The following is a 25,379-nucleotide window of genomic DNA, read 5'->3' as shown; positions in this document are numbered from 1 at the left end:
CAAAATGTACTTGCAATGTTTTGGTGCTGTTACAGAGCAAGACATGCTTAGCTTTTCGGAGCACCCGATGTCACTCGAGGTTTTTTGTGGGAGTTTTGTATAATTGCTAATAATACAGGTTTTTGTTTTACGTATTCCTTATCTTTAGTTCTTACCAGTATATGTTACTGCATTGTATTCTGCTCTTTATATTGTGTAAGTACACTGTGTTTGTTCCTGTCTTCACGTTAGAGCCATGGACTTGGGTTCCGATGCATCTTAACTGCTCCATTGTTGACGTATCGGTATTTTTTTGCCGATATTTCCATAGCAATTATAAAAACAAATTTCTGACAAGTTTAATTCCGATGCTTACCCCCTCGCCCCCGCCCCCAACCCCACCTCTTCCCGACTCCCACTTTCAGTACTGTCATTTCCTATGACCCCTGTCGGCCTAATAAATGTGATCGTAAACTGGCATATAGGTCAAAATGGAAACCGTTTCTTTTCAGGTAACTAAGTAAATTATTCTAACCAAATGAAATGTTCAACGGTGTTCTCAATTTCATGTTAAATCTTTTAAGTAGATTATGTGATGAATGAATCGTTAATACCTATGTATGTAACTTTTATGATCACTGTAATCAAGTTAATAGGCGCAAATCTACGGATAAGAGAGATTTGTGATTTGTTCCGTCCTCGGAAGTTCCTGGAAAGAAAAGAATCAAAACGTACCATGGGTTTTAATTTAAATAAAATGCAATCAAACGAACTCTTCAAATGACGTTGAATTGGGCCGTTAAAAACGATGCGATACATAACAATAAATTAAATAAACGTCTAAATATGCTTAACATCACCAGCAGGTGGTAAAATTTATATTGAATATTTCGGATAATATTTCATCCATCGATCAAATTCACCAATGAAATTTCTGACACTAAAATCACATTTTTGGATACTACTACGTTTGTAAAAGACGGGGAAATGTTCATGCATCTTCAAAGCAAACCAACTGATAGTCACCAATACCTATCTCCCAATAGTTGTCATCCAAAACATTGTACTAAAAGCATACCATACAGCCAGGCACTTCGAATTCGGCGCATTTGCTCATCTGACGATACCACCAACAAACGTCTAGATGAACTCCGTGGTCATTTGTAATCGCGTGGCTGTAAATCAACAGATATAGATTGGGGATTTGAACGTGCTAACAAAATCAGTCGTAAAGATCTCCTCGAGTACAAACCTAAGAAAAAGAACAAAAGGGCCCATTTTGTGCTTACATGCCATCCAGCCTTTGAGAAACTCTCGCAGTTACTGCATTCAAATTGGAAACACATTAAAAAAACATCCCAAGCTCTCCAACTTCTTTTCTGGGGCCCCGGTCCTGGCATTCTGTAGACCTAGGAGCCTAAGAGATGCCCTAGTAAGAGCAGAGATTTCATCTCAGCCCAAACAAAATACAACGGGCCAGTGTCGACCATGTGGAGATAAAAGATGTAAGACCTGTACCCAGATACTGCACACCAAAACGTCTAAAAGCTACTGCACTTGAAAGGAATTTGCCATTTTTGCGACGTGACTTGCAAAACCGAAAATACCATATACCTTCTCCAGTGCCGATGTGGTATGCAGTAACGAAACAGTGGCGAAACAGAACAACCTTTCAACAGCGTATGAATGGTAATCGCAGTGACTACAAATGCAAACCAGACCACCCTCTAATTCGCCATCTTAGATCCGCTGGACACACCCAGGAGGATCTCCATAACATTGTTGTTACGATCATAGAACATAATAAAAACTGGTCAAAATGTAAAAGAGTATCTCGTGAAAGCTTTTGGATGCAGAAATTACAAACAACTTCCTCAGATGTAATAAACGAGAAAAAATAATTCATCTTTAGGTCTTGGTCTAAGGCTGGTACAGCACTACATGCTATACATCAACACGCCGTACTACTATATTTGGACTTTTTTTTAAATTGTTTTCCACAGTTAATTTTACTTTTAATTTTGATAAAAAGACACCCTTTGTTATTTTCATTCAGGCTCCTTATCATTTGCTTATATGTGCCTTTGATAAAGGTAAAATCACCCACAGTGTACGCGATTCAGCTTCTGAATCTGTTTTGATCTTGAACTTTGTGAGTGTTATGCTCGTGAAGTTTTGTGAGTTTTATGCTGACGAAGGATATCAGTTATCCGAAAATTTCAATTTAAATTTTACCATCTTCTGGTGATGTTACACATATTTAGACGTTTATATATATATATACGCTTTTAGTATAACGATATAGCCTATATAGATATAGCTTAGCTGGCCGAGTGGTCTAGGGCGCTGGATTTAGTGCGGGCGGTTTTGCCATAGGTGTCACAGCGGTACGAGTTCGAGTCCCGCGGAGGGAAAAAACATACATTAGGAACGGAGAAACATACATGAAAAAATAAACAACCATGAAAATAAATGTAACATAGATGTTTTCAGTTGAACTTAAAATATTAGAGAATAGAATAACATGTTGACTACCCAGGGGATTCTAATTTTGTGTAAATACGACTTATAAATTTGCATATAAGTTGTTACATTCTGGTAGACATTAGCTGTTTTATAGTATTCGGTCGGTCATGGAATCTAGATTTCAGATATATAGGTGTACGATGACATATAGTGATATGCCATCTACCAAATTCTAAAGGCAAGTTATGGTTAAGGGTTCTAAATCTACAAAAGTAATATAATAATAGTTCTTATCAACACAATTTAAAAATAGTTTTAAAACTTTAAATTTTCCTAAACTATTGTTGTTTAAAATTGTCTGTAAGTGTTAGCTTCATTGAATTACCTAACCATGATATACATGGACAGTTTTGATCGTTCCACATAAAGGATTTACCACATTCATCTAAAATCGATTTCACATATCTAAGCAAAGTGATGTTTTCATATTTCAATATTTGACAGTCTGTATAAAATAAAAGGTAATTTTCCATCTTTGCCAGTAAACACTTTATCCCAGTATTTAAAGACCCAAGTTAAATGCATATTACTTCCCTTAGAAAATACAACAACATTACTTTTATCAACGCTAACTTTTAGTTTCCAACAAAAACATTATCATCTGCATCAAATATTAATAAAAGATTTACAAAAATATCGAGTTCTTTATCTACTTCGTCAGAGAGACTTTTGAGGCCAGTAACATTATTACTGGCCATAAAGTTTTCCAAATGATTAATACATAAAGAAAACAGAACCTTAAAACATTATACAGTGGAAGAGTAACTGTTGTTCCTAAACATAGTTTATTTTTAAGTATGCATGCATGCCGTGCTTAAAATTTAATATAAATTTATATTTTTAAAACAAATCCGCTTCTATTTTTGGTCACATATAATTGGTTACCGATATGATATATCCATCATTAAGCGACACAATTATCCCACTACAGTAGGTAGCAACATAATTATTTTTTGTAAACAAGGAAGAATCGTATCCTGTTATTATCATAATTGAAAAACAACTATGCTTGCAAGTATAATGGGTTTTTGTTTTATTTATTATAATTTCGGAAATATTACTCTTTTGAACATGGCAAAGATATATTAATTTACTTTACATATTTACTATCTTAAAGTCATTTCAACATTGTTCATGTTCTTTTGTTTCTTCTAGTGTATTTCAAGATGTCTGTCAAACATATATATATATATTTTTTATTATCGAACATCCTTAAGTGATTTCTTTAAATTTTGTTTTCATATGTCATATTATTTTTTTTTACTTAATTTGTAGATTGAACACGTATAATGCTTTATTTTCACTTTTAAAACGTACATTTTGACGTCTAATGAAAACACATGGTAAATATTGATAGATTTTGATACAGAAAGATAAAAGACAGAATGAAAATACCAGTGGAGTTGTTGTTAGTACTGCTGACGAATCTCCTGTCAGTGGACGCCACATACAGAGACGCTCATGGCAGACGAAGCGACGGTTTTCGAATAGATGACGCCCGATTTGACGGTCAGCATAGTCACAGACGTGGCAGAAGATGTAGAAAACAGTTTAGGAATTATCCTTCCTACGAATATGGCGGATACGGTAGACACGGTGGATATGACTTGTGTAGAGTTGTTAACCAATGCAACAAATTTAGAAAACCAGGTACTAACCTTGTTGTGCATATTTAATTTCTTTTAAATTTCTTGGGTTTTGTTTTTATCATACGAGATACCACCACAAATTGAACACATGTGAAGTTATTTTTTTCTTCCTAAAATAAACATGACAAACACTATCGAAGATCATGCACTGACAATAATTTTTGGTTTTCATATGAATAAAAAAAATAAGTACATTTCTAAATTATTTTTTTGACTATGAATAAAACTAAAAAGCATTCAGTTACTTCTTGGGGACATAAAATGTTCAAAGTAGTAATCTCCCGTCCATAAGTTTTCTTAAAAATGACCTGAAGAAAACCAAGAAATAAATTTGGTAATGCCTACTTAAGAAATGTTTTTAACATTTGTGAGATATCAACTAAAAGAAAGAAAGAAAACCAAAAAAAATCATTGTTACTTTTTTTTTCGATATGTTTGTGGTTGATGAACAGTTTTAAACTATTTTTTTTTCAACCGGCTGAAACTAGAATGAAACGTTGTTTCTTTAAATCTATTATAAAGAATAATCTGAAGTTGTGTACAGCGATATGTTATCTCGTTATGTTCTATGCATAGCTACATGCAATTTTGTTATTTGTGCTGTATCTTATCAGTAATTATTAATATCCTTGACTGCCCTTACGGTTCTCGCATGTACAATTTCACTATTTGTCTATATTTTGTAGAGTCCTGTCTAGATATTTACAGGCAAGACTGCAGGAGTCCAAGTGGGGAGTATGTATTGTACCAAGGATACAGTGCAATTAAAGTTTATTGCTCGTTTGAGAGAGATGTGATTGGAGATACCGCCTACGGATACACTTTCATATCTCGTAGGTCTTCGATGGAGTCTTTTGATATCAGATCGCTGTACACAACTTCAAAATTCGCAAAATTACGGTCACTCGATCTCACTAATAACCAACAGACTGATGTTATCGTAGAAAATCATTCAGCATATTCTGAATTTGACCTGAGTTTCACGATAAACGGGAACCAGAACTACAAAGGCCCTTTGGAAACCAACAATGGACTCCATCCATACATTTTTCTTGGATTCCTTCCTAAAAGTCAGAGTAGCAAAAACACTGACCAAGGTTTTAGAGCGGCTGGTACAGATTACACTTTTACCAACTGCGACTCCGAACCGAACAGCTACATTGCGTTTTATTTCGACCCAAATATTGGAACTTGGGGTCACAATGAAGAGAGTAATCCAAATTTTATGCAGAATTGGATAAGGCAATCAAAATCTATAGCATACCCTTACCACATGGATGGAGCTTTCTACATGCATTGGGAAATGCAAATGGGCGGCTCATGTGGTGGTTTCCAGACATCATCGACTATTAACAAAAAAGCAGCCGTTGGGTTGCCTTTCGGTAGGTAAAACATACTCGCACATTTCAAGCATATATCATATACATTCTTTACTTCGTCAGGTTTATCAACAAAGAAATGTTTGGGAATAATAAGGACCCCTCTGCTATGTGGCTGACGCCCTATAGTAATCACCCTGTCTGTCCGCCAGTCCGTAAAGATTCCAATTTATAGGAAAATTTATGGACAATTCGAAAACCCGATTTTTAACAAGTTTTGAATGAATTTTAACTATACCCACAAGTCACCAAAAGAAACCCAGGTGAATCAATTGTTATAGTATTAAACAGAAAATACAAATATCCATTTTTTATCAAACCACGAATACTCTTGGTTTGAAAACATACGTCAATTTAAGCAATTTTACGGTGGGGTAAGAGTACATAAATTTCGTGGAACCGTTGGAAAGCTGAGGCATTGCAAACTCCGGAGCATTGGTCTCTTCCATGCCTGCACTACTTTTAGTGGAGGAACGTCAACGGTACGGAACTGGAGCTACTTTGGAGTTTGGAGGCATTGGGATGCCTGACGAAACATATATTTTGAATTTCATTCTTTCTGCAGAAAAAACAAGGTCGAAAAATCGAAAAACAAAAATTTGGCTTATTGCCTCAAATTCAGTTTGATAATATTGTGACAAATTGATTCGTGAATGGGAGGTAAAAGGGTACCTGAAGTTGATAAGTGGAGGTGCACTGGGGTTATCTCTGCCAATGTACTATTGTGGATGATGATTAAAACAGCATGATCATACTAGAGGTGAAAAAAAAAACTAGGACAGATAATAGGTCCTATGGCGTGAGCCTTTGATTGAAAATAAATAGACAGGAATATAATTATACCGTACATAGTCATAAATAAATGCAAAAATAATTCCAAGCCTCTCAAATAGGATGGTCCCCACTTTAATCCATATTGCCATCTTAAAAAAATAGTTTGGACAGCATCTCATTGATCAATCCGAGAATTGATCATACATCCAATTCCAATCAATTTAATGTCAGCTTCATGTAAATTGAATCTCTATCACTTCCTTTTCCATATGTTCTTTGAAATATCAATAATGTTTTGAAAAGTAAAGGTGATATGTCTACCATACCTTGATTCAATCACAAAGAGATTGTTTTGCTTTTCATTATAAGACTGCGTAATACCATCTTAATTCTCGACATGTATACAATAACATAGCTGTTTGCGCTATAGACAAATATATATCAAAATGTGTATTCTCACTATTCACTTTCATTAATTTAACTTCCGTTTTGGCTATCTGCTAATGATCAGTAACGAATTACTTAAGAATTGGCTATAATAAAAAATTTGACTATTGAAAAATAACATAAATTTCCATGTGCATATTGTTTATCGCGCGAAGTGCAATAAACAAAATATGCGCATGGAAAATTTGTTATTTTTCAATAGACAAAATTTTTATCATGGCCAATTCTTATAAATTAATTTTAAAACATATTTTTTATCTTTAAACACGAGAAACGTTAACTGAGTAGGGGTGCATCAATAGTTTTTGTATCCATAGAAATATAACAAATTATTTTAACCAATCAGATTGCAGTATTTATTTCAAATTAATTTATTTGGAAATGGACTCATGACTCTATGGTACACCTGACCGTCTGCAAGGTAAAGAACATGCCAAATTGCTCCGCATTCTTATACTATATTAAAAAAAAAACTGACTGCTTGTATCATGACGTTTATAATGATGCTACTTTCAAGTTGATTTATTCTCCGAGTCACCATAGACAATTTCATTCCTTTTTCAGCTTTACCACCAAGTAAGTGTTATGACAGATCCTGTGAATAAAAGACTGAGAAACCCTGACACGACAACGCGTGTTTCGAAGTGTTAATAAATAACATTTTGTTAAAATTTCATTAAATTTTATGCATTTCACATTTCAATTATTATTTATTTGATACTTCAGCATACTGTCAAAAATCAAATTAGCATTTAGTAATAAGTTTACAGCAGTTTCAGAGGAGTTCTGCGGACAAGACAAATGTTAAACGAGAGAACAATTATTACAAGAGGCTCCCAAAGCATGAATCGCTCACCTGGTTGAATTTTACCTTTCAAAGGCAATAAATTTAGCAAGAAGATGTCCAACAATTTTGACTCAAAGTCTTTGGTAGGACTTATCATAAGGATCATTTCAACCATTAAAAGTTTCTTTTAATTTTATCTATCACAGTTTTCAAGATATTTACTGAAAATGTAAAAAAAAGTCATTTTTCCCTTTCAAGGGCAATAACTCTTACAAGGAGTTGTTTGACAACTTTTATTATTGATAAATTTTGTAGTCCTCATAATAAGGATCATTTCAGCTATTAAAAAAAAATTTGACCTAACGGTTTTGGAGAATTATGCGAAAAACTGCTATATGTGGTCTATTTTTTAGTAACGGTACCATGCTTTTCGACAAATCAAAAATCCCCACATCAGTTCCATGCAAAATTACCCAAGGAACATTCACACTAAATTTGGTTCTAATTGGTCAAGTAGTGTAAGAGGAGAAGAGTTTTGTATAATTGTTAACGACGACGGCGGACGACGCCGACGACGGACGCCAAGTGGTGGCAATAGCTCATATAGCCTACGGACGCCAAGTGATGGCAATAGCTCACATAGCCTTTGGCCAGATTAGCTAAAAAGGAGTAAAAACCAAATTTTCCCATACTTTGTTTGGGGAACATAAATAATTATAACGAGATCAAGACTTCAAAGGTCAATGGCCAATGACAAAATAACAGAAAGGCGAGTCTTGACAATGTTCTTAATCCCTTGACTATATAAATGCTTAAAGTACCACCAAGTTCCTTATCATCTATATAATCATATCAGCCTTTTTGCTGAACATTCTACTTTCATGACTTTACTTTGTTAACCAATGGTCAGCGCGACCATTGCAATTCCGAGTCTTACATATATTTTGCACTTGATTCTTAATAAGTCCGTAACTGTGATCGAATACACATGGGAAGCATAATGAGCACTGCAACATTAGGTTCCACTATATAGATAGGTCACTGCAGATAGCTTTATGACAATTTGTGGAAATAAAGCTATATTGAAACACTTAAACAAGCAAACCAAACAGATTTTTCTTGTAAAAATAGCTTCATCTTTTCTAAAATATCAGGCAATTAAAACTGGCAGAAAAAGTAATCGGGTATGGTATTATTTGTTAGAAAAACAAAATAGAAAGTGTATCTTTTTCTGCTCAATTGTTCATGTTTTTAACTCTTTAAGTTCGTGCGAAGTTTTGAATTTTTTGAAAAAAAAAACAACAGCCAGTTAGTGCAGGTAAGAGAACCCAATCCGATGAGGGCCTGAATCTTTCTGGATAGCTTAAAGCATGCATTTTACACCTTTTTACCTTTACAAGTATTGCATCTATATATGTACGAATGCTCTACTATCTACAATCAATATTTCCACCAAGTTTCACCTTTTATTTTTTTAAGTTATACAAAATTAGACCGGGTCAGTTTTGTGTACGAAACAGTGCACTTCAATGCCATCTGTATAGTGCGACCTTATTCTTCTGAAAATCATGCTAAAATCAGTGAGTGCGGCATAAACAAGGAAATATGTCGGACCTGGAATAAAAGACAACGGCGGTTATGTCGGCTCTCATACAATGGACGCCGCCGGGAAGTAAATAGGCTAAGGTAGACGTTTCGCTTGTAACGGCGATAACGGAAGTTTCTCTGTACTGAGTGAACAGGGAGCCCAATCTTCACATACGTTAGGCCACATGTAAATAAGTCACCCTGGAAATTCCGACTGGTACCAGTCGTGAACTGGCCGCTCTGGTAAAATATAAAGGCTTATTAAAACCCACTTCCCCGTGGTACCACAGAAAGGTATAAAATAATATGGTCCAACGCAGAATTAGAAGATGACCCCTCTCATCTTGCCAGATTGCCCGCCTATCACTGCAACAATTTCATTTTATTCACTTACATAACAATAAAATACAATATACAAAAATGGTCATACTAAGTATAAACCGCATTCTGAATATGCGAAAAAAAAATTCGAAAACAGATTTGCTGCTTTTCGAATTCGGTCTTCTGAGGAGAAAATGTTGCTGATCATATCATATTCTATACATATCGTTAATAACGAACATGTACAGATTTCCATTCATAGGCCATGTCGGGTATTAAATGAACGTCATAATGACAAACACTACTGCAATTGTGGTTACACTGTAAGAGTCAAACCTCTACCACAATAAATAATGACGTTTGGCTTTATATGTTTGTAACTTTGGGTTTTGAGAACCGTTGGTCACTGACAATGACGTAACAGGTTACATGCACTGACGTAAGCATTATAAAGGCTTGTCAAAAACCGGACTCAACTCCGGAATCAGCGTTACATTAATTGAATTTTCATTAAACTCGCTTTATCGTTTACTCGATAACCAGTACTTATTTTGTACATTTAGCATCTTTATCATTCTCCTTGTGATTTGAAAAAAAAAATTAACAAACAAAAAATCCTGAAAAAAAACAACATAAGTGATTGTAAATTAGCGAGGAAATGTCGACCTTTTCAGCCTCATATCTTGAGCTACACTTAGAGATCGATGGTAAAGAAAAACTATACGACAAACGGATGACTTTTCATTCCGTATTTTGAACTTTCCTTTCATCTGTGGCAACATCCCTTAAGCACCTGCGTATGAAGTTTTCAAATCACAACTCATATGTTATGCCAGAGCTTGACGTAACTACGCTAACTTTTTGTATCCGTTAGAATCTTGGTTTCCTTGATTACTCTTTTGCGTAATATCTATTCTTATCGAAAGAATGAAAAAAAAAAACAACTAATTAGCGAATTTGTCTATGGAGTACTTGACACAAGAGGTATTTCGTTGATCATTACTGCAAAAGTCTGATTTTTAAAAAAAAATGTGTTTTTTGTTTTGTTTTGAATGTTTGTTTTTGTTTTTATCTAGCAAAGAAATCTAGTGCAATACAAAAAGTCTGCGTAGTTACGACAAGTTCTGGCATACAAATGTAGAAATGTGCGGACATAAACTTCGGGTTTTTTACTTTCATGCACTACAATGCCCCCTATTTTAATGTGCGATACGAGCTGCAGATGTATTAATTACAGTATAAATGAACAGAACAGAAATTTAAGTTATATATTTCATGTTCGAATGCACCTCTAAATTTAAACAGTAGCATAAATGATATCTAGACAAGCATGAACCTCTATATTCCTTTTTCATTTAATACAAACATAGTTTTTGTAAGGATACACCTTCAAGAAAAAGGAAACGTTTTGTCATTCTTTTATTTCAAAGATTAATAAAAAAAAAAGTCTTACAGATTGTTTTTGTACAACTTTAAATTTCCAGCTTAGCTATGGAGTTAAATTCACTTGTTTACTGCATTCAACATATATCTACCAAAACTATTTCTTTTAAAGTTATCTATTTGAAATTACCAAAAACAATAATTCGTGAAATGTATGTGGTCGCACTTATTTTATTACATGGTAACTATGGTAACTTCTGCAGGCTTACGTCATTGTTTATTTGAAGCCAAAAATTGAAAAAAAAAATAAATTACCGAGCTTAAACTCCTTTATGAACACTTCGATCAAGATGTATCAGTCATTGCTTTATTTTGAAGATTTTGATAATAATCCTTTTGCTATGTTTATTATGATGGGTAAAATTGCTCGTAAGAAACATTAAATTCCTGACAAATGCTTGAAGTTTATGGCCCTCTCGAATCCCAAAACTATCCAAGGTAAACATCAATTTTGATAAAATGCAAAGAGTATTTAAGGGAACCAGAATTCTAGCGGAATAAACAAATACTGCATACCTCTTCTTGTAGATAATTTATTGTCAAGGCAGAGATCCTCCTCAGTATCTAGTTGTGATTCAAAAGGTGAGTGTGAGTTCACTACAAGACAAAATAATTTTTGGGGTATATTTTGAATTTAACAATCAATAAAAGAATGTGTAACAAGTCAATTGAAGAAAAAAGAAAACTAAAATGTCCATCAGATAAATATGACCCACAATGAAATTTCAAGAGTGTTCATTGACCATTTAAAGATTTAATGTTTGTTTGTTTGTTTGTTGGGGTTTAAAGTCCGAGCAGCAATATTTCAGCTATATTCAGACGATGAACATGAAATTGATGATAAAATGAACATGAGATGATGATGAAATGAAAAAAGGATGGGACACATGGACAATTGGGGGTCGACAAATTTAGATTGCCACTGGAAATAGGGAGAGGTGGGTAGGGTCGGGCAATTTAGCCTTCTGTGGCGGAGCCCTATGGTTCCTACTCCGGGAGACTACCACAGTAGGGTTCTTTAACGTGCGAGGAACGTGGCATCTTTCCCAACACGGTGCACCACTATGGTTTGCGGTCAAGTTTTACGTATTATAGCCTGACAACCCCAGCATGTAACACGCCAGGGGTACCCCCATTCCACCACCTGGGGCACACATCCCAGTTGCTCTGTGGGCAGAGCGCCCTAGCCCCCAGTTAGGGTTCTTAGCACTATTTAGTCGCCTTTTACGACAATCTTAGCGCTGCTGCAGGCCAATTCTTTTAACACCCGGACCTGCACGGGGCAAAAGATTTAATGACAAAGTTTGTTGTTATATACTGTAAATAATCATGCTGTTATGAAAACGGGAAATTAGCTCGCTATAACACTTGGTTTAACATAACTTTTCAAAATGCCTGTACGAAGTCACAACCATTTGCGATTGTATCAAGCTTACCGGATTTTGCCTTGATATTGCCATTTGCTATACAGGATGTCCTTTTTGGTCATTGCCTTAAGTTTCAGTAGATATATTATAAATCATTATTTAAAATTTCAGTCGTTAAAATATGGAAGTGAATTTGTCGATTGGAAGAAAATCTTTACAAAAAAAAACATGTTTAAAAGCAGAAAAGATATTGTTTAGATACATTTTGTGGTTTTGTCAGATGAGCATTTTTGCGGGTGTCAATTTTAGCGATAATGAGCAGTAGTAAGAGCTTTAATGTGTAAAATTCGATACATTAGAAGTATACAGTGATCATGGTGTCCGTCCGTGAATTCCCTCAATTTTCCGTCCGAAACTTATTTTTGTTATTTTCTGTGTTCGACCAACTAAATAACTTTCGGTTCATAGTTAATGAACAGCATCGTGTAAACTTTACCTAGGTTAATTATGCAACTATAACTTAGTTACTAATTCGGTTAAAATAATCTCTAAATATTTTAATAAAAACGAATTTGGTAGGTCGATTGTTTACATCATCATGAATACCAGTAAGTATAAAACGATAACTTACTCTAAAAGGCTTGTCCTAGATACAGATAATTTCTCTTACGACGAGTTACACGGTACAAGTTGTTTTGAAATACTTTTTATTTCAAATACAGGCTATTTTGCTCTAGACAAAAGAAAATGCCAGCGTCGAATGAAGAAAACAAATACAAATACTTTGTTACAGTGCTTTTTTTTACTCTTTTAACGAATTATTTATTGATAGTAAACATATGTTTTAATTGTTCTCTTACTTCATCAGTCTCATGAGTTTGTGGTAAAAATGATCTGAATTTTAAATTCTATAATAATTCTTAATTTTCAATTTTCCTTTTTTCTGTGAAAGTACTTTAATTCGTGGATACTAATTTTCGTGGATTATGGAAGAATTGTTCGTGGATTCTTGAATTCGTGGTTTTGAAGTTTTCAGTAAAAACGTCAATGGGATTCTCATTTCTGTTTGGAACCAAATTTCGTGTTTTGACAGGCCCACAAAAACCACGAAAATCGTCACCCCAAGAACAATTATAGTATTTCATAGCCTTCTCAATTGTATATAAGGGAAGTCGTAAAAAGCCCAATATACTTTATTTGTGTTGGGTATTTGATCTTGACATTGTATAATACATGTATATTGTTGGTCAAATATGTGCTACTATAGTAAAATGTTTATATCATTATTAGTCTTTTTTTTTGTACCAACGTTTATTTAAAACTATCATGCATACTAACTTGCATAGTAGTTAAAAATACCTCAATGGAAATACCCATATTATTGTTGGCTAGAATTTCTGTTACGGTCGACATAAATAAACAACAGAATCGAAAGTAAGTAGTAATTTAACAATTACAAAAACTTTTTCGTAATGTTGTTTCTTTTACTACAAGTTATATTTTATTGAATTCATTGTACAAATCTTGTATTTCTCCTTTAAATGAGTGGGTTTAACTAAAATAATTTCACGTGATCGACAGGATAATGTTTTTATGTTTCTTACTTAAAGAATATAGATAAAAACAAAATTTTATTTCAAAGGTTATGTCGAAGGTAACTTTATTATTACCTGCTTCGCTAAGGGCGGAAACAGGTTTATGAGTTGGGTCACTCCATCTGTCCGTTTGTCCTTCTGTTTGTACGTGCGTAACACTTTAGCTTGTCATCGCAACTCCTCTGAAACTTGGTATGTAGCAAGAACACTTTATATTATTGTGTGTATTATGAGAAAATTTTGATTGTCTGATTGTTATTGGAGTAATGTCCCTTAAAACTATTGCTATTTACTGAAAATTATCATATATCAGCTTGTCTTTGCAAAAAACCTTAAACTACCCAACACAAACATATATGCCAAGTTTGGTTCAAAAAGGTTTTGTTGTGTCGGAGGGGAAAAGATTTGAAAAAAAAACAGCGGACGACGACGACATAGGCAAAGTGGTGGAAATAGCTCGCCTAGCCCGAAAAAAAAGATCAAAATATTACAGGGTCACCATAGATTGATATAAACAAAATCATTTTAACAAACCAAAAGGAATTTTGTCAATAGAGAGTATTTAGCTTCCGTTTTATTTACTTCCTATTCATTGGTGTTCTTATTCAAAAGATTGACAATGTTTTATTAAGTTATTGATATGAATTTAAAATTTAAAGAGCTTTTATCTGTTCTTATTTTAAATTACAGTTGATTTTAATAGACCTTCATTACGGGGCCCTTCCAAAATTCGGTTTATCAATGATATGTGTTATGCTCTACTAATTAAGGCTATTATGTTACTGAATATATCAATTGCCATTTCACAACATGTTTAAATAGTAATGTCTGACTTGAAGATAAAGGTTGTCAATTTATGATTTTAAGGTTCATCAAGGCAGTCCAAAATTCCATATTTCTTGATGGTGAGAAATTTATCATTAGAAAAGGGTTTGCAATATTTTGTGCTTTGTTGTAGGAATTCATGTTTCAAGATATGATAAGTAACCAATCAGGGCCCTGCTAAGGACAAGATCTATGAAATAAATAATAAAATGTTTAAGCTACTGTTCCCCAACCGCATTTAATATACTAGAATTTGATATTAGAAGCTCTTGTACGTGCATTCCGTTATGTCATTTAATACCTTAACATAATTCATATATGTTGATAAATATATAAAATTATTGACCAAACTTTACGAAAGACGTGATAACTTTTCATTCAGTATTGTCAACTTTCCTTTCATCTGTGGCAACATCACTTCAGCACCTGTGTATGGAGTGTTCATATCACACCTCATACGTTATGCCATAGCTTGCCGAAACTACGCAGACTTTTTGTATCGCGCTATAATTATAACAAATGGGCTCCTGGAACAGGGTTATGTTGCTACAAGATTGAAGTCATCACTACAGAAGTTTTATAGTCATCATGAACTCGTGGATCGTTATGGTGTATCCATCTAATGTGTCATAGCTTTCCTTTCCTAGTTAGTCTACCCCGGAATTTACTTTTTATGAGGAACTCACCGGATGTTTCTAGAAAGCAGCGGATGCTTACCCTACCGGTGCACCTGGTCCACGCTCCCAGTTTTTAGTGGAGTCCATGTTGCTCATTTGCTTTTGTTACTTTGTATGTGTGATTTTAGTTACTTCATGTTCTTTGTTGTGTATGTCTGTTTTCCATGTCTGGTCTTTGTCCCTGGATTACATTCTTTTGATTACCGCTATAACCTTGGTTCCCTTGATTATTCTCTCTTAAAATACTTTGCTTTACGGTCAGCACATGTCAAAAAGAATTTTGCAGCCTTTTCAAAATAGATATTTGGTATGAAATTTTAAATCATGTTATTCAAATATCAACAACAAATCAAGGTTCTACTGGGTTGTCATGAACAAGAGTGTGGGATTTGTTTCATCTGTACAAGTTTTACCATAGAACAAGGTAATTCATGAAACCAAGATCTGACTCTTAACCAAAACAATGTAATCCAAAGATAAGAGCTAGACTTGGAAAATTGACACATATTCGATTTTTGCCTTTTATGAACAGTTTCACTTCATTTGTTTAGGGGCTTTTTACAGCTTGCTTCATGGTATGGGGTTTGCCTTATATTGAAGACCGTAAGGTGACCTAGAGAAGTTCAGTTATTTGTTGCTTTGTATTTGGTGGATGACTGTCCCATTGGCAATCATACCACATCTCCTATTTTTATACAAAGATTTATTATGAAATTTATTGGATAATTTTATAAAGGATATAAGGACAGTTTCTCGGAAAACATTATTCCTAACTTGCACTATCTTACATATCAAATTTGAAGAATGTGAGATCAATCTTTCTAATGTTGGCTGTTTTGATGGTATTGCAAATCTTTAATATGTTAATAATGAATTAAATTTTGGATATTGTGATCATTCTATAAGTGAATAACTCATTTTGTCTTTATAGTGTATGTTGTAGTATTCCGTGTAGGGAATTAGTTATTGAGTACGAAAAGTACGTATTTTGTTTGGATTTATACCATTTTTTGCGCCTTACCACATCAGTCCTTTTTGTCATTGAAGAGCATAGATTTGTTTACTTGTTCTAAGATATGCCCCAAAACATCACATATATGTGTTCGTAGACAGGTTATAGCAGTTCTTTAAACCTACCTCCTCAGAGTAGAATTGGCAAAGCAAAATAATTTATTTTCGGGTTCCCAACCTCCTTTTTACCGCCACATGTATTTTCTTGTGTCAAGATTTCACATTTTTATGGATTATCCTTTTTACAGGAAATCAAAATGTTATAAAGATATTAACCAAACTATATTGGGTATGGAGATCATCCAAATTAATTAGTCCTCCAGTACAGAACCCGATAGCATCCACAGCGATACAGGATACAGGATAAGTTATTCAGTTATACGAAACTGCCTTACGAGACTACCTTAATTTTTAATTTCATTTTTATGTTATGGTCAGACTTATGATCCTCTCAGGTATACGTTTTTGCCGAGTTATTGTTTGCTTTTAGCAATATTCTGAATTTATATTGTCCTCGTTTAGGGATAAACATACCCAATGTATATGCCGGAAAGGGGGATGGGGAAATCGGGAATATGGTGATGGGTAGGAAAAACAACCAACGTTTCTGATAATCTTGTGTACTATAGGCGAGCGTTAAACAATGGATTTCGAGGTTTTCATTGCGCATTCCTAACACACGGTTATATTATATATCTGTAGTAAGGTCTTTTATCGCACTTTCAGAATTTCTTGCTTTATAAACATAAAAAAGACTTTATGAGATGTTTTCGTAATAAGCACTTATTTAACTGCGTTTAACATCTCAGATTGTGGTTGTTTTACCCTTATATTCTTAAACTTTTGTTTTTCAAATTGCGGTGCTTTAATGTTTTCCTTAACATCAACTGTTTCAACATTTATGCCAACTTTGACATCATATTGACGGATAACCTCATGACATGATGCATTAAAACTTTGAGAGTTTTAGTCTCAATTAAAACTTTTGACCGACGATACGTTGAAGTTGCAAAGCGATGCCAATGCAAAGTTTGAATAGAGCCTTCATATACAAGGACACAATGCATTCGGACAAATCTAAACATTTCCTTATATTTAAAAAAACACTCTAATAAATGGTTCTTTTTCTACTTTGTTGTAAGATTTATCACCAATAAGTCAGGTAATTAACCAGGTAAACAGTAATTGAAGAAGGCAAAGTCGCTGAATAATTAATCAGTGACATTTTGTCCACAGTAGGATATTTTTTAAAGAAAGAACAGTCTTAGAACTGAAGTTTGCAAAAACAGTTTGGCGCAGACATCCGTTGTTTTATACATTCTTTTTTTTACTAGCTCTGACTGCCTCGGACAGCGCGAGAAAACTATTTATATAAAGTTTGACTGCCCCCGACCACGTTTCTCATCAACAATTATGTTGTTCCTGAATTTTTTTATTTTTTTTTAAATTTGAGTTGAAGTCTATAAGAAGCGTATTTAAATGATATGTCTGTTTGTAAAATGATCTGTATTTTATATCGGTTTTCAAAATCTACATATATATATATTCAATAAGTGATGTGTATTCATTTTCGTATATGGTACACGGATATGACACGCAAAAGGTACACTGTATTTTGAAATACAAATGCAAACAATAGTTTCCGATCTTTTTTAAGGTTTTGTTTTACAAAAGATGCAAGACGACAAATTATGAATTTGTCTTAGATATAGTCAATTTGATCGGATATCTATCCAAACAAGAAGTGTAGTTTCTTCTTAATTCTGTTTTACTTAAAGTGCTAAAGAAAAACTCGGATGAGTTTACTTGTATGATTTCTGTAACAATTTTTGTGGTGCATAATACTGTTTGAAAGAATGTCATTGAATGCATCAAATTCAATAAGTAACATTCTCTATACACCATCTGTGCCTAACAATCATTAAATGGATGAACCTTTTAACAGTTGATGCAGTCACTTTCTGCTGTGTAATATATTGGCATACAATACAACCATGCCAATTTGATGGGCTTGCGTCCACGTTTCGGAGGCGGGGTATGCATTTAAAATGAACCATGTGTTAAGCCTTTTTTTTAATTGGCGCTCGCCTAGTGTTAACACGAAAGGCCACACTTTTATTAATGTTTCCTTAACTACGCTTCAGATACTCTCCAGATTTAATCTTATATTGAAACAATGACGTTAAATTATTAATGTTAACGAAGGCGTTTAACATGCAAATCATGAACTTGTTAATACCTTTTTTTTTTAATTTTTCAGATGTCTACTGATGTAATTGACCAGGTAAATAAAAAACTATTACAAATGTTCTTGATGATAACGTCGTGGACATTGTGTACAATCACATCGAAAACAAATTATAAATACAGAACCCTTTCTTATATTAAGAGACATGACACAACATATTAAAGCCAGTTACTTATCCTGTACGATGAAGTGTATTTACATGAAACGGTTTAGTTACCCAATTATGTTTTATGTAGATACTTTTGTAAAGCCCAAAATTCTCAATCTCTTTGTTTTCTTTAATTTTTTTTTTATTTTTGATAAAACGAATTTGTGTGTCCTATTTCCGGGTAGTCCAAAGTGGTTTGAAGTTGTGAAAGGTGTAAGTAACTATATACACCGTCTTGGGAATGAAAAAAGGCTGTCCCATGTGGATAAGAAAAAGAAGTTATTGTCCAAACTAGAGGAAGTCATTTTGAATATAGCAAGTACAGTCTGATAACCCTACCGCAAAAGAAAAAAACCCAGATATTTCGTAAAATGAGAACCAGTAAAACTGCATTACTTTTATTTAAGCGTGATCTATTTATAGGAAATAAAATGTTGTATATATTAACTGTTTACGAGTGTAATCGACAGTTACGCGATTCAGGATTAAATTTTCGAATCAATTTTTGAATCAAAATATAAAAAGTAAAAGATGTTTGAACTTAAATTGTTCATGTACCAATATATGTGTACCTGCCGTATGGTCCCTCTTTCATTTAAAACTTTTGTCTTTTTTTGAAAATTGGTTGTTTTTTAGGAGAGATTGATCTGTTTCTCACAAATACATGGAGGTAACGTGAAAGTTGATGGTCAGGTGGCAGAATGGTACAGCAAAGATTCTGGTGGACGTCTGTTTGTTAAAAATTGTCTTACTGTAGGGGATAAACTAACTCTGGAATTCAATGGTAAAGGTCATATAGAGATGGGTCTTATGAACCTTAATCCACAAAATATCTCTGGTATGAGAAACTTCAGCGAAGTGAAAGAATACATTCCAGCTCAGACAGCTAGAATATACAAACAAATTGGACTTACAAAGATAATGAGAACTACAGATCGTGTTACCTTTGACTCCGACGGGAAAGTGCACGAGATAGTTATTAATAAGGACAAGAAGATATGGGTAATCATATATCTGGTGTTTGGTGATATCACTGTTAAATCAGGTGAGTTGATTCAATGGACAGAAGAGCGATATAGAACTAAGAGTTCGGAATACTTAGGTCCTTATTCGGGAGATTAATTTTGCAACTGTTTTGTTTCAATTTTGTTCTTTTTGTGTTCATGATTACCAATGGATTTCCTTAAAGTGATTTAATTAGTTTGGTTAATTTTTGGTGAGTGGTAATATCTACCTACTTAAATTTCAATCCTAAATGAATATATGAATAAAAATACGAGTCAATTGTTTCCAAAGTATAAATTAGTAAATCTTTATATATTCCTCGGTCAAGCCCTGCATTAACATTTCTACTTTATCTAGATTGCAATTTAATAAAATTGAATGGAAATGGAGGGAATATAGAAGAAGAAAACAACATACGAAAGCTCCGGTACCCAAATCCTTGTGCGTTGTGCTTTATTCCCACACCACTAAATCTTGGAGAATATCTCCTCTTTGACGTCAATCGTTTGAACCGAGAAGGTAAAATTCCGAAGAATTTCAGCATTAAAGTAGGTATCTCAGAATATGACCCCACATCTCTTCAATTGGATCAACATAATTATTATGATATCACCAGTTTTGAAGACGTATTTGTTCAAAATTTACCTTTAAAAACACACGGAGAACTACGAATAGAGTTGATGGAAAATCAACAAATAAGATTTTGTCACGGGAAAGGCTCAAACACATACAAAGACAAGGTATTTGATCGTGCATTTTGCATTTTTGAAATAAGTAGGGTAACCGTTAAGTGCGTTTCAAGAGGAAGAATCGCAGATGCCAATGAATCTGATGTTCATATTGTCTTAAGGGAAATTGCGGACGTACGAGATAACATACAATTTATTTCACAAATAAAAGGTCCAGATAGCGAACGTGCAAGCCATTTCCCCGAAGACTACCGGGAAGTCATGCAACAGATAGTCGATAACAAAACAGAAACCTACCCTAGAGCGATCCTGGATAATGTAGTTAAAAGACTTGATTTAATTGAGATGAAACTAAGCGAGAAAGAGACGAGTCGTCTGGAATACAGGAAAGAGGTTAATGTGTTAAGGAAGGAAGTCGGCAAAATTCGAGTACTTCTATGCAAGCCGGGAAAGAAAGAGTTTTGTATTGGAATAACCCTGTTGAAGGGCACTCATTTAAATACCCACCGTTGAAAGACATTTTGCAAAATCATTATACTGTACTTGTAGATTTGATTGATCCAATCTATATATCAGACCATTTATTTCAAATGGGCAAAGTATCTGCTGACTTTCACGAGCGATTACGAAACCTTGTTAAGACAGATAAACAAGAAGCCAACCGTGAATTGTTGACAAAGATAAGGAAAATCGATCTTTTAACTTGGGAATTTATTAAGATACTTGAAGACACGAAACAAAGTGGAGTGTTACGTCTCATTCAAAAGGAATAATTTACTTTATTCTATAGCTGGTCGTGAACGAATACACTATAACGACACCGCCTACAAGTCCATATATATATACGTTTCACAATGTGACAACTCTATTCGCTACACTGCTCCATCGGATAAAATTGGTACAGTGAAGATCACGTAAGAATATATTGGTCAGAAAAATTCCCAACGATGTTAGAACTATCAAATTTGCGAAGGTGTTACCATAGATATCGCAGTAGTACGAGTTCGAAATCCGCGGAGGGAAGGACAAACAAATTGCCCTACATTATACCATGGTGTCCTACTTCATTACCACAGAACACCTGAGTGATCTTTTACACAGTCTTTCCAGTTTGATAGCTGGTGATTGTGGTGATCTTCATCCAAACAACTTTTTATTGTTTTAAATCTTGTTTTGACAAAAGTGAGATGGCTAGATTTCAACTGAAGTAAATGTTTATTTTATTCATGTGACAGCTTTGTTCATATATGCACTCCTAATGTAGTTATTAAAACAAACTTTGATAGTTTAGGATAAAACAAATGTTCCATTTTTATTCCATTATTCTTTCAAATTTCTTTCCTACTGCACACAAGTAGCCTATTAATACAAATCGCAACACTGAATGCCTTTCCTTGTCTTTTTTTCCAATGCGACCATTTATAAGGAACGTCAACATGTCCTACCAATTTCGTAAGGACGTTATTTTATATAACCAATTATTGTCGAATTGTGAAAATTTTTTTGCGCGATTGAAATGATATCTTATCCTTTTCCCAAGGTATTATGGAAAACGTTTTTTTTTCTGAATGGAATGAAGTTTTTTCTCTTTAAGTCTCAGTTTTACTATGTCTAAGGACTTTCTTTGTCTGTTGTCGAGAAACATTAGAAAGTTATTCTTGTTATTTCCGCACTATACAGAATGGGATCTTTATTCTTTAAAGAAAATGACTGATACAATTACAGCAAATATAGACGGAAGATCTAAAAAAAAAAAAACAATTTTAACTGAATGGTTTTTAAATACCACTTTATCATAAACCAGTGTAGCTCAGGAGACTGTAACTGAAATATATAAGGTCTATGAGGTTACTATTAAACGTTTTAGTCATATTAAGAAACTTTACTCAATGTTTTTAATTAGGTAATTTTAAAAATGATAAATGACGTAATCATGATAACTCATAGATTTGTCAAACAAACACAAATGCGAGGAGGACTTGATTGGTAATCTAATAAATGGTGATGTACTTTGAAAAGTCATTTCTGTTGATGTACAGACAAGATTCCATGCTTCCATGTGGATAGTATTTTATTTGATAATTGTCAAATATTCTATGCCACTGATTTTGGCTTGCTTTCAACATCCAAGCTAATTAACTTAACTCTCAATCAAACCAAGCTCAAGCTAGCGAACAATAAGCCCGATCAAGCTAGCGATCAACAATGCAGCGAACAATAAAAAGCGCGGGAAAACCATATCTAAAAACCACAGAACATAACAAACCCACAACGGACTTTGCCATTTGATGTCATATTATTTGTGTATCATTGGATAGTTTCGTAATAAAATTTTTGACACTATTTTGTTTATGCACGTACTTCTAATGCATTTCAAATTGCTTTATTGAAATTGAGACTGAAAACGTTTCAAATTAAATTTTGAATGCCTTAAGACGTAAGATATAAGTTTGCATACTGATATAATTAACTAACTAATTTTGGACCCTGGTTTAGGGCCGATTTGTAAATATCTTGATCTGACATTTATAATTCAGTTACAGAAAGACAAAATAATGTTAAAATTAAACAATTCCCCTTCTATATAGATACAAAAATAAATTATATCACCCTTGTGTAAAAACACACAAGCAAAAATATACAAACAAACAAAAAAACATAAACAAAAACAAATGAAATATAAACAAATTATGAAACACCACTGTTGAATTTCACTCCAAATCGGGCCCTAAACCAGGATCCAGAATTATTTAATTAATCATATCAGTACGAGTATGCAAACTAATATATTTGGTCTATGAAGGCATTCAAAATTTTATTTAAAAGTTTTCAATCTCAGTTTCAATAAAGCAATTTGAAATGAATTAGAAGTAAGTGCATTAATACTATAGTGTCAGAAATTTTATTACGAAATAATCCAGTGATACATAAATAATATCAAATAAAATGGCAAAGTCCGTTGTGGGTTTGTTATATTCTATGGTTTTAAGATAATGGAGTTTTTCCGCGCTTTCTTACTGTTCGCTGCCTTTTGTTCGCTAGTTTGGCCGGGCTTATTGTTCGCTGGATTATTGTTCGCTAACTTGAGCTTGGTCTCAATCAATCAGTAATTTTGTTATTTTTCACCATAAACCCTGGCGAAGATATATATGTATATGTCAATTTAAAGAAGACTATGCAAGGATGATGATTGATAATATACATTTATTTTCTTTTCCCATTTACATCTTTTGACATCTTATATTTGTACATTATTAGTAAAATAAGTGTATTCCTTTTTCGGAAATAAACTTGACAATTTAGAACTAAATTGTGTCGGTTTTAAAAGCTTTTAAACTTTGAACTTTGTGTAACACAATAGTTTGTCAATTGGCTAAGATCGGCAAACTTCGAGTGAGTCCGAAATGGTGCGAACTCGCGAAGTTGTGATCTGCTCTAAAATCGGGTGATTTCGGAACAGTGACGACCCAAATGTTCTCAATCAAGACAACTGGGAGACTCAGTTATAGTACAGAAAGCTAAACGCGAACCAATCATTTCTTCTTTCAATGTAAACTCATACAAATAAAAAAAAACTGACGTAGAATACATGTGTAGGATATTTAAGAAGTACATTTTGCACTGGTATGAAGTTTTTTTTGGCAGTTTCTGCAATTACAGAGAAAGTCCGTGTACAGATCACATATTCGGCAATAATGGATAAATTTTTTTTCCACATTGAATCAATAACATAACACAGTGGTTGGTCAATGCTAAAGCAAACACTCTTTTATTATTAGGTTAAAAAGCTCGACCGCACACAAATGTCATATAAATATACATACAGACAAACACAACAAAGAACATAACGAAACTAAAATAATACATACAAAGTTACTAAAGTAAATGAGCAACTCGGGCTCCAATAAAGACTGGGAGCATGGATCAGATGCACCGGTAGGGTAAGCGTCATCTGCTTGTCTAGAAACGCCCGTCGAGTTGCCCATAAAAAGTTAAGTCCGGGGTAAGCGAAGGATGAAAGGAAAACTACGACACGTTGAACAAATCAATTTTCAAGGTGTATACACCGTAACGATCCAGGAGTTCATGATGACGACCATAAAACTGCTGTAGGGATGACTTCAGTCTTGTAGCAACATAACCCTTTTCCAGAAGCCTAATTGAAAGAGTTGTTTGTAAAATCTGGTCTTCCTTCACTAAAAATTAGACATTTACGTAAAGTGTTCAAAATTATTTATAATCTCCATTGTATCTTCATGATGCTATTTCATTAAAAAATTCAAATCATCCATTTGTGTTGTAAGTATGCTAGCTTCGGCTATATTTACCTTCTTATGTGTGTATGTCTTATATGTATTTTGTTTTATATGTTCTATCGTATAGACATGTAGTGTATCTTATGTTTTATGTGTATTATATGTGTTGTTTTATTGTTATTATTTATGTCGATTAAAAGCGCTTATGTTTGTTTCTTTACTAAAATACGACTTAAAATAAAGTTTCTTAGTCTTAAGTCTTAGAATTGAATTCGATGAAATTTGCACAAACCCTTCATCAGATAATGCCATTGTGCAGCACATATATGGGGTTTTCTATATGGCTTCTTGTGAGGGAAGCGTGGGGTTACTTTTCGTAAGCTGTTATCACAAGTTTTCTAATTGGAAATATTACAATGCACTTAAATCATTTGTAACATGCCTGAAACAGTTTATTTCACCCGAACATATTAATTTGGATAAAAAAGGGCAAATGGCAAAATAATCGAATTTTCGTATCAATCAAGAATGAATGTTTTTATGTGTTACATTGAATAGAAAAATCTGCGTTACTATAAATAAGAACACTGCCTTTTTTGCGTTAATTTTCGTTTTCATTACTTTAAGATTTGAATTATGAAAAAAAATATGTTTATCAACAGAAAT

At 33.7% G+C, this 25,379-nt stretch overlaps 2 protein-coding genes across 4 annotated transcripts; both read left to right on the top strand.

Moving 5' to 3' along the window:
- The first annotated feature begins 3,890 nt into the window (after positions 1 to 3,890).
- LOC148605010 (uncharacterized) lies at positions 3,891 to 5,544 on the top strand. Its single transcript, XM_088547537.1, has 2 exons — positions 3,891 to 4,155; positions 4,841 to 5,544. The coding sequence occupies exons 1-2, from the start codon at positions 3,891 to 3,893 to the stop codon at positions 5,542 to 5,544; spliced, it is 969 nt and encodes a 322-aa protein (XP_088403663.1).
- An 8,056-nt stretch (positions 5,545 to 13,600) lies between these two features.
- Positions 13,601 to 21,842, top strand: LOC148605009 (uncharacterized). Of its 3 annotated transcripts, XM_088549164.1 has the most exons (5): positions 13,640 to 13,693; positions 14,722 to 14,759; positions 16,616 to 18,651; positions 19,400 to 19,808; positions 20,126 to 21,842. In XM_088549164.1, the coding sequence occupies exons 3-5, from the start codon at positions 18,628 to 18,630 to the stop codon at positions 20,968 to 20,970; spliced, it is 1,278 nt and encodes a 425-aa protein (XP_088405290.1). In that variant the 5' UTR covers positions 13,640 to 13,693; positions 14,722 to 14,759; positions 16,616 to 18,627; the 3' UTR covers positions 20,971 to 21,842. The 3 variants fall into 3 exon arrangements, with proteins under 3 accessions (XP_088405291.1, XP_088405289.1, XP_088405290.1); XM_088549165.1 differs by lacking the exon at positions 14,722 to 14,759 and having other exon boundaries at positions 13,601 to 13,693; positions 18,628 to 18,651; positions 20,126 to 21,121; XM_088549163.1 differs by lacking the exon at positions 14,722 to 14,759 and having other exon boundaries at positions 13,610 to 13,693.
- The last annotated feature ends 3,537 nt before the right edge of the window (positions 21,843 to 25,379 follow it).

This window comes from Perna viridis, chromosome 10, assembly GCF_037379345.1.
Source record: "Perna viridis isolate PV_CMFRI_1.1 ecotype Kerala chromosome 10, ASM3737934v1, whole genome shotgun sequence".
In the NCBI taxonomy this organism is placed as follows: Eukaryota; Metazoa; Mollusca; class Bivalvia; order Mytilida; family Mytilidae; genus Perna; species Perna viridis.
The sequence above is the reverse complement of the archived record's forward strand: the minus strand, read 5'-3'. Positions and strand labels throughout refer to the sequence as shown.

Excerpts from the sequence above, each read along its gene's own strand:
- LOC148605010 (XM_088547537.1), top strand. The coding sequence starts at position 3,891 with ATGAAAATACCAGTGGAGTTGTTGTTAGTACTGCTGACGAATCTCCTG. Across the intron at positions 4,156-4,840 it reads CAACAAATTTAGAAAACCAG|AGTCCTGTCTAGATATTTAC; the intron begins GTACTAACCTTG and ends TATATTTTGTAG.
- LOC148605009 (XM_088549163.1), top strand. The coding sequence starts at position 18,628 with ATGTCTACTGATGTAATTGACCAG. Across the intron at positions 18,652-19,399 it reads CTACTGATGTAATTGACCAG|GAGAGATTGATCTGTTTCTC; the intron begins GTAAATAAAAAA and ends GTTGTTTTTTAG. Across the intron at positions 19,809-20,125 it reads TGATATCACTGTTAAATCAG|ATTGCAATTTAATAAAATTG; the intron begins GTGAGTTGATTC and ends TACTTTATCTAG.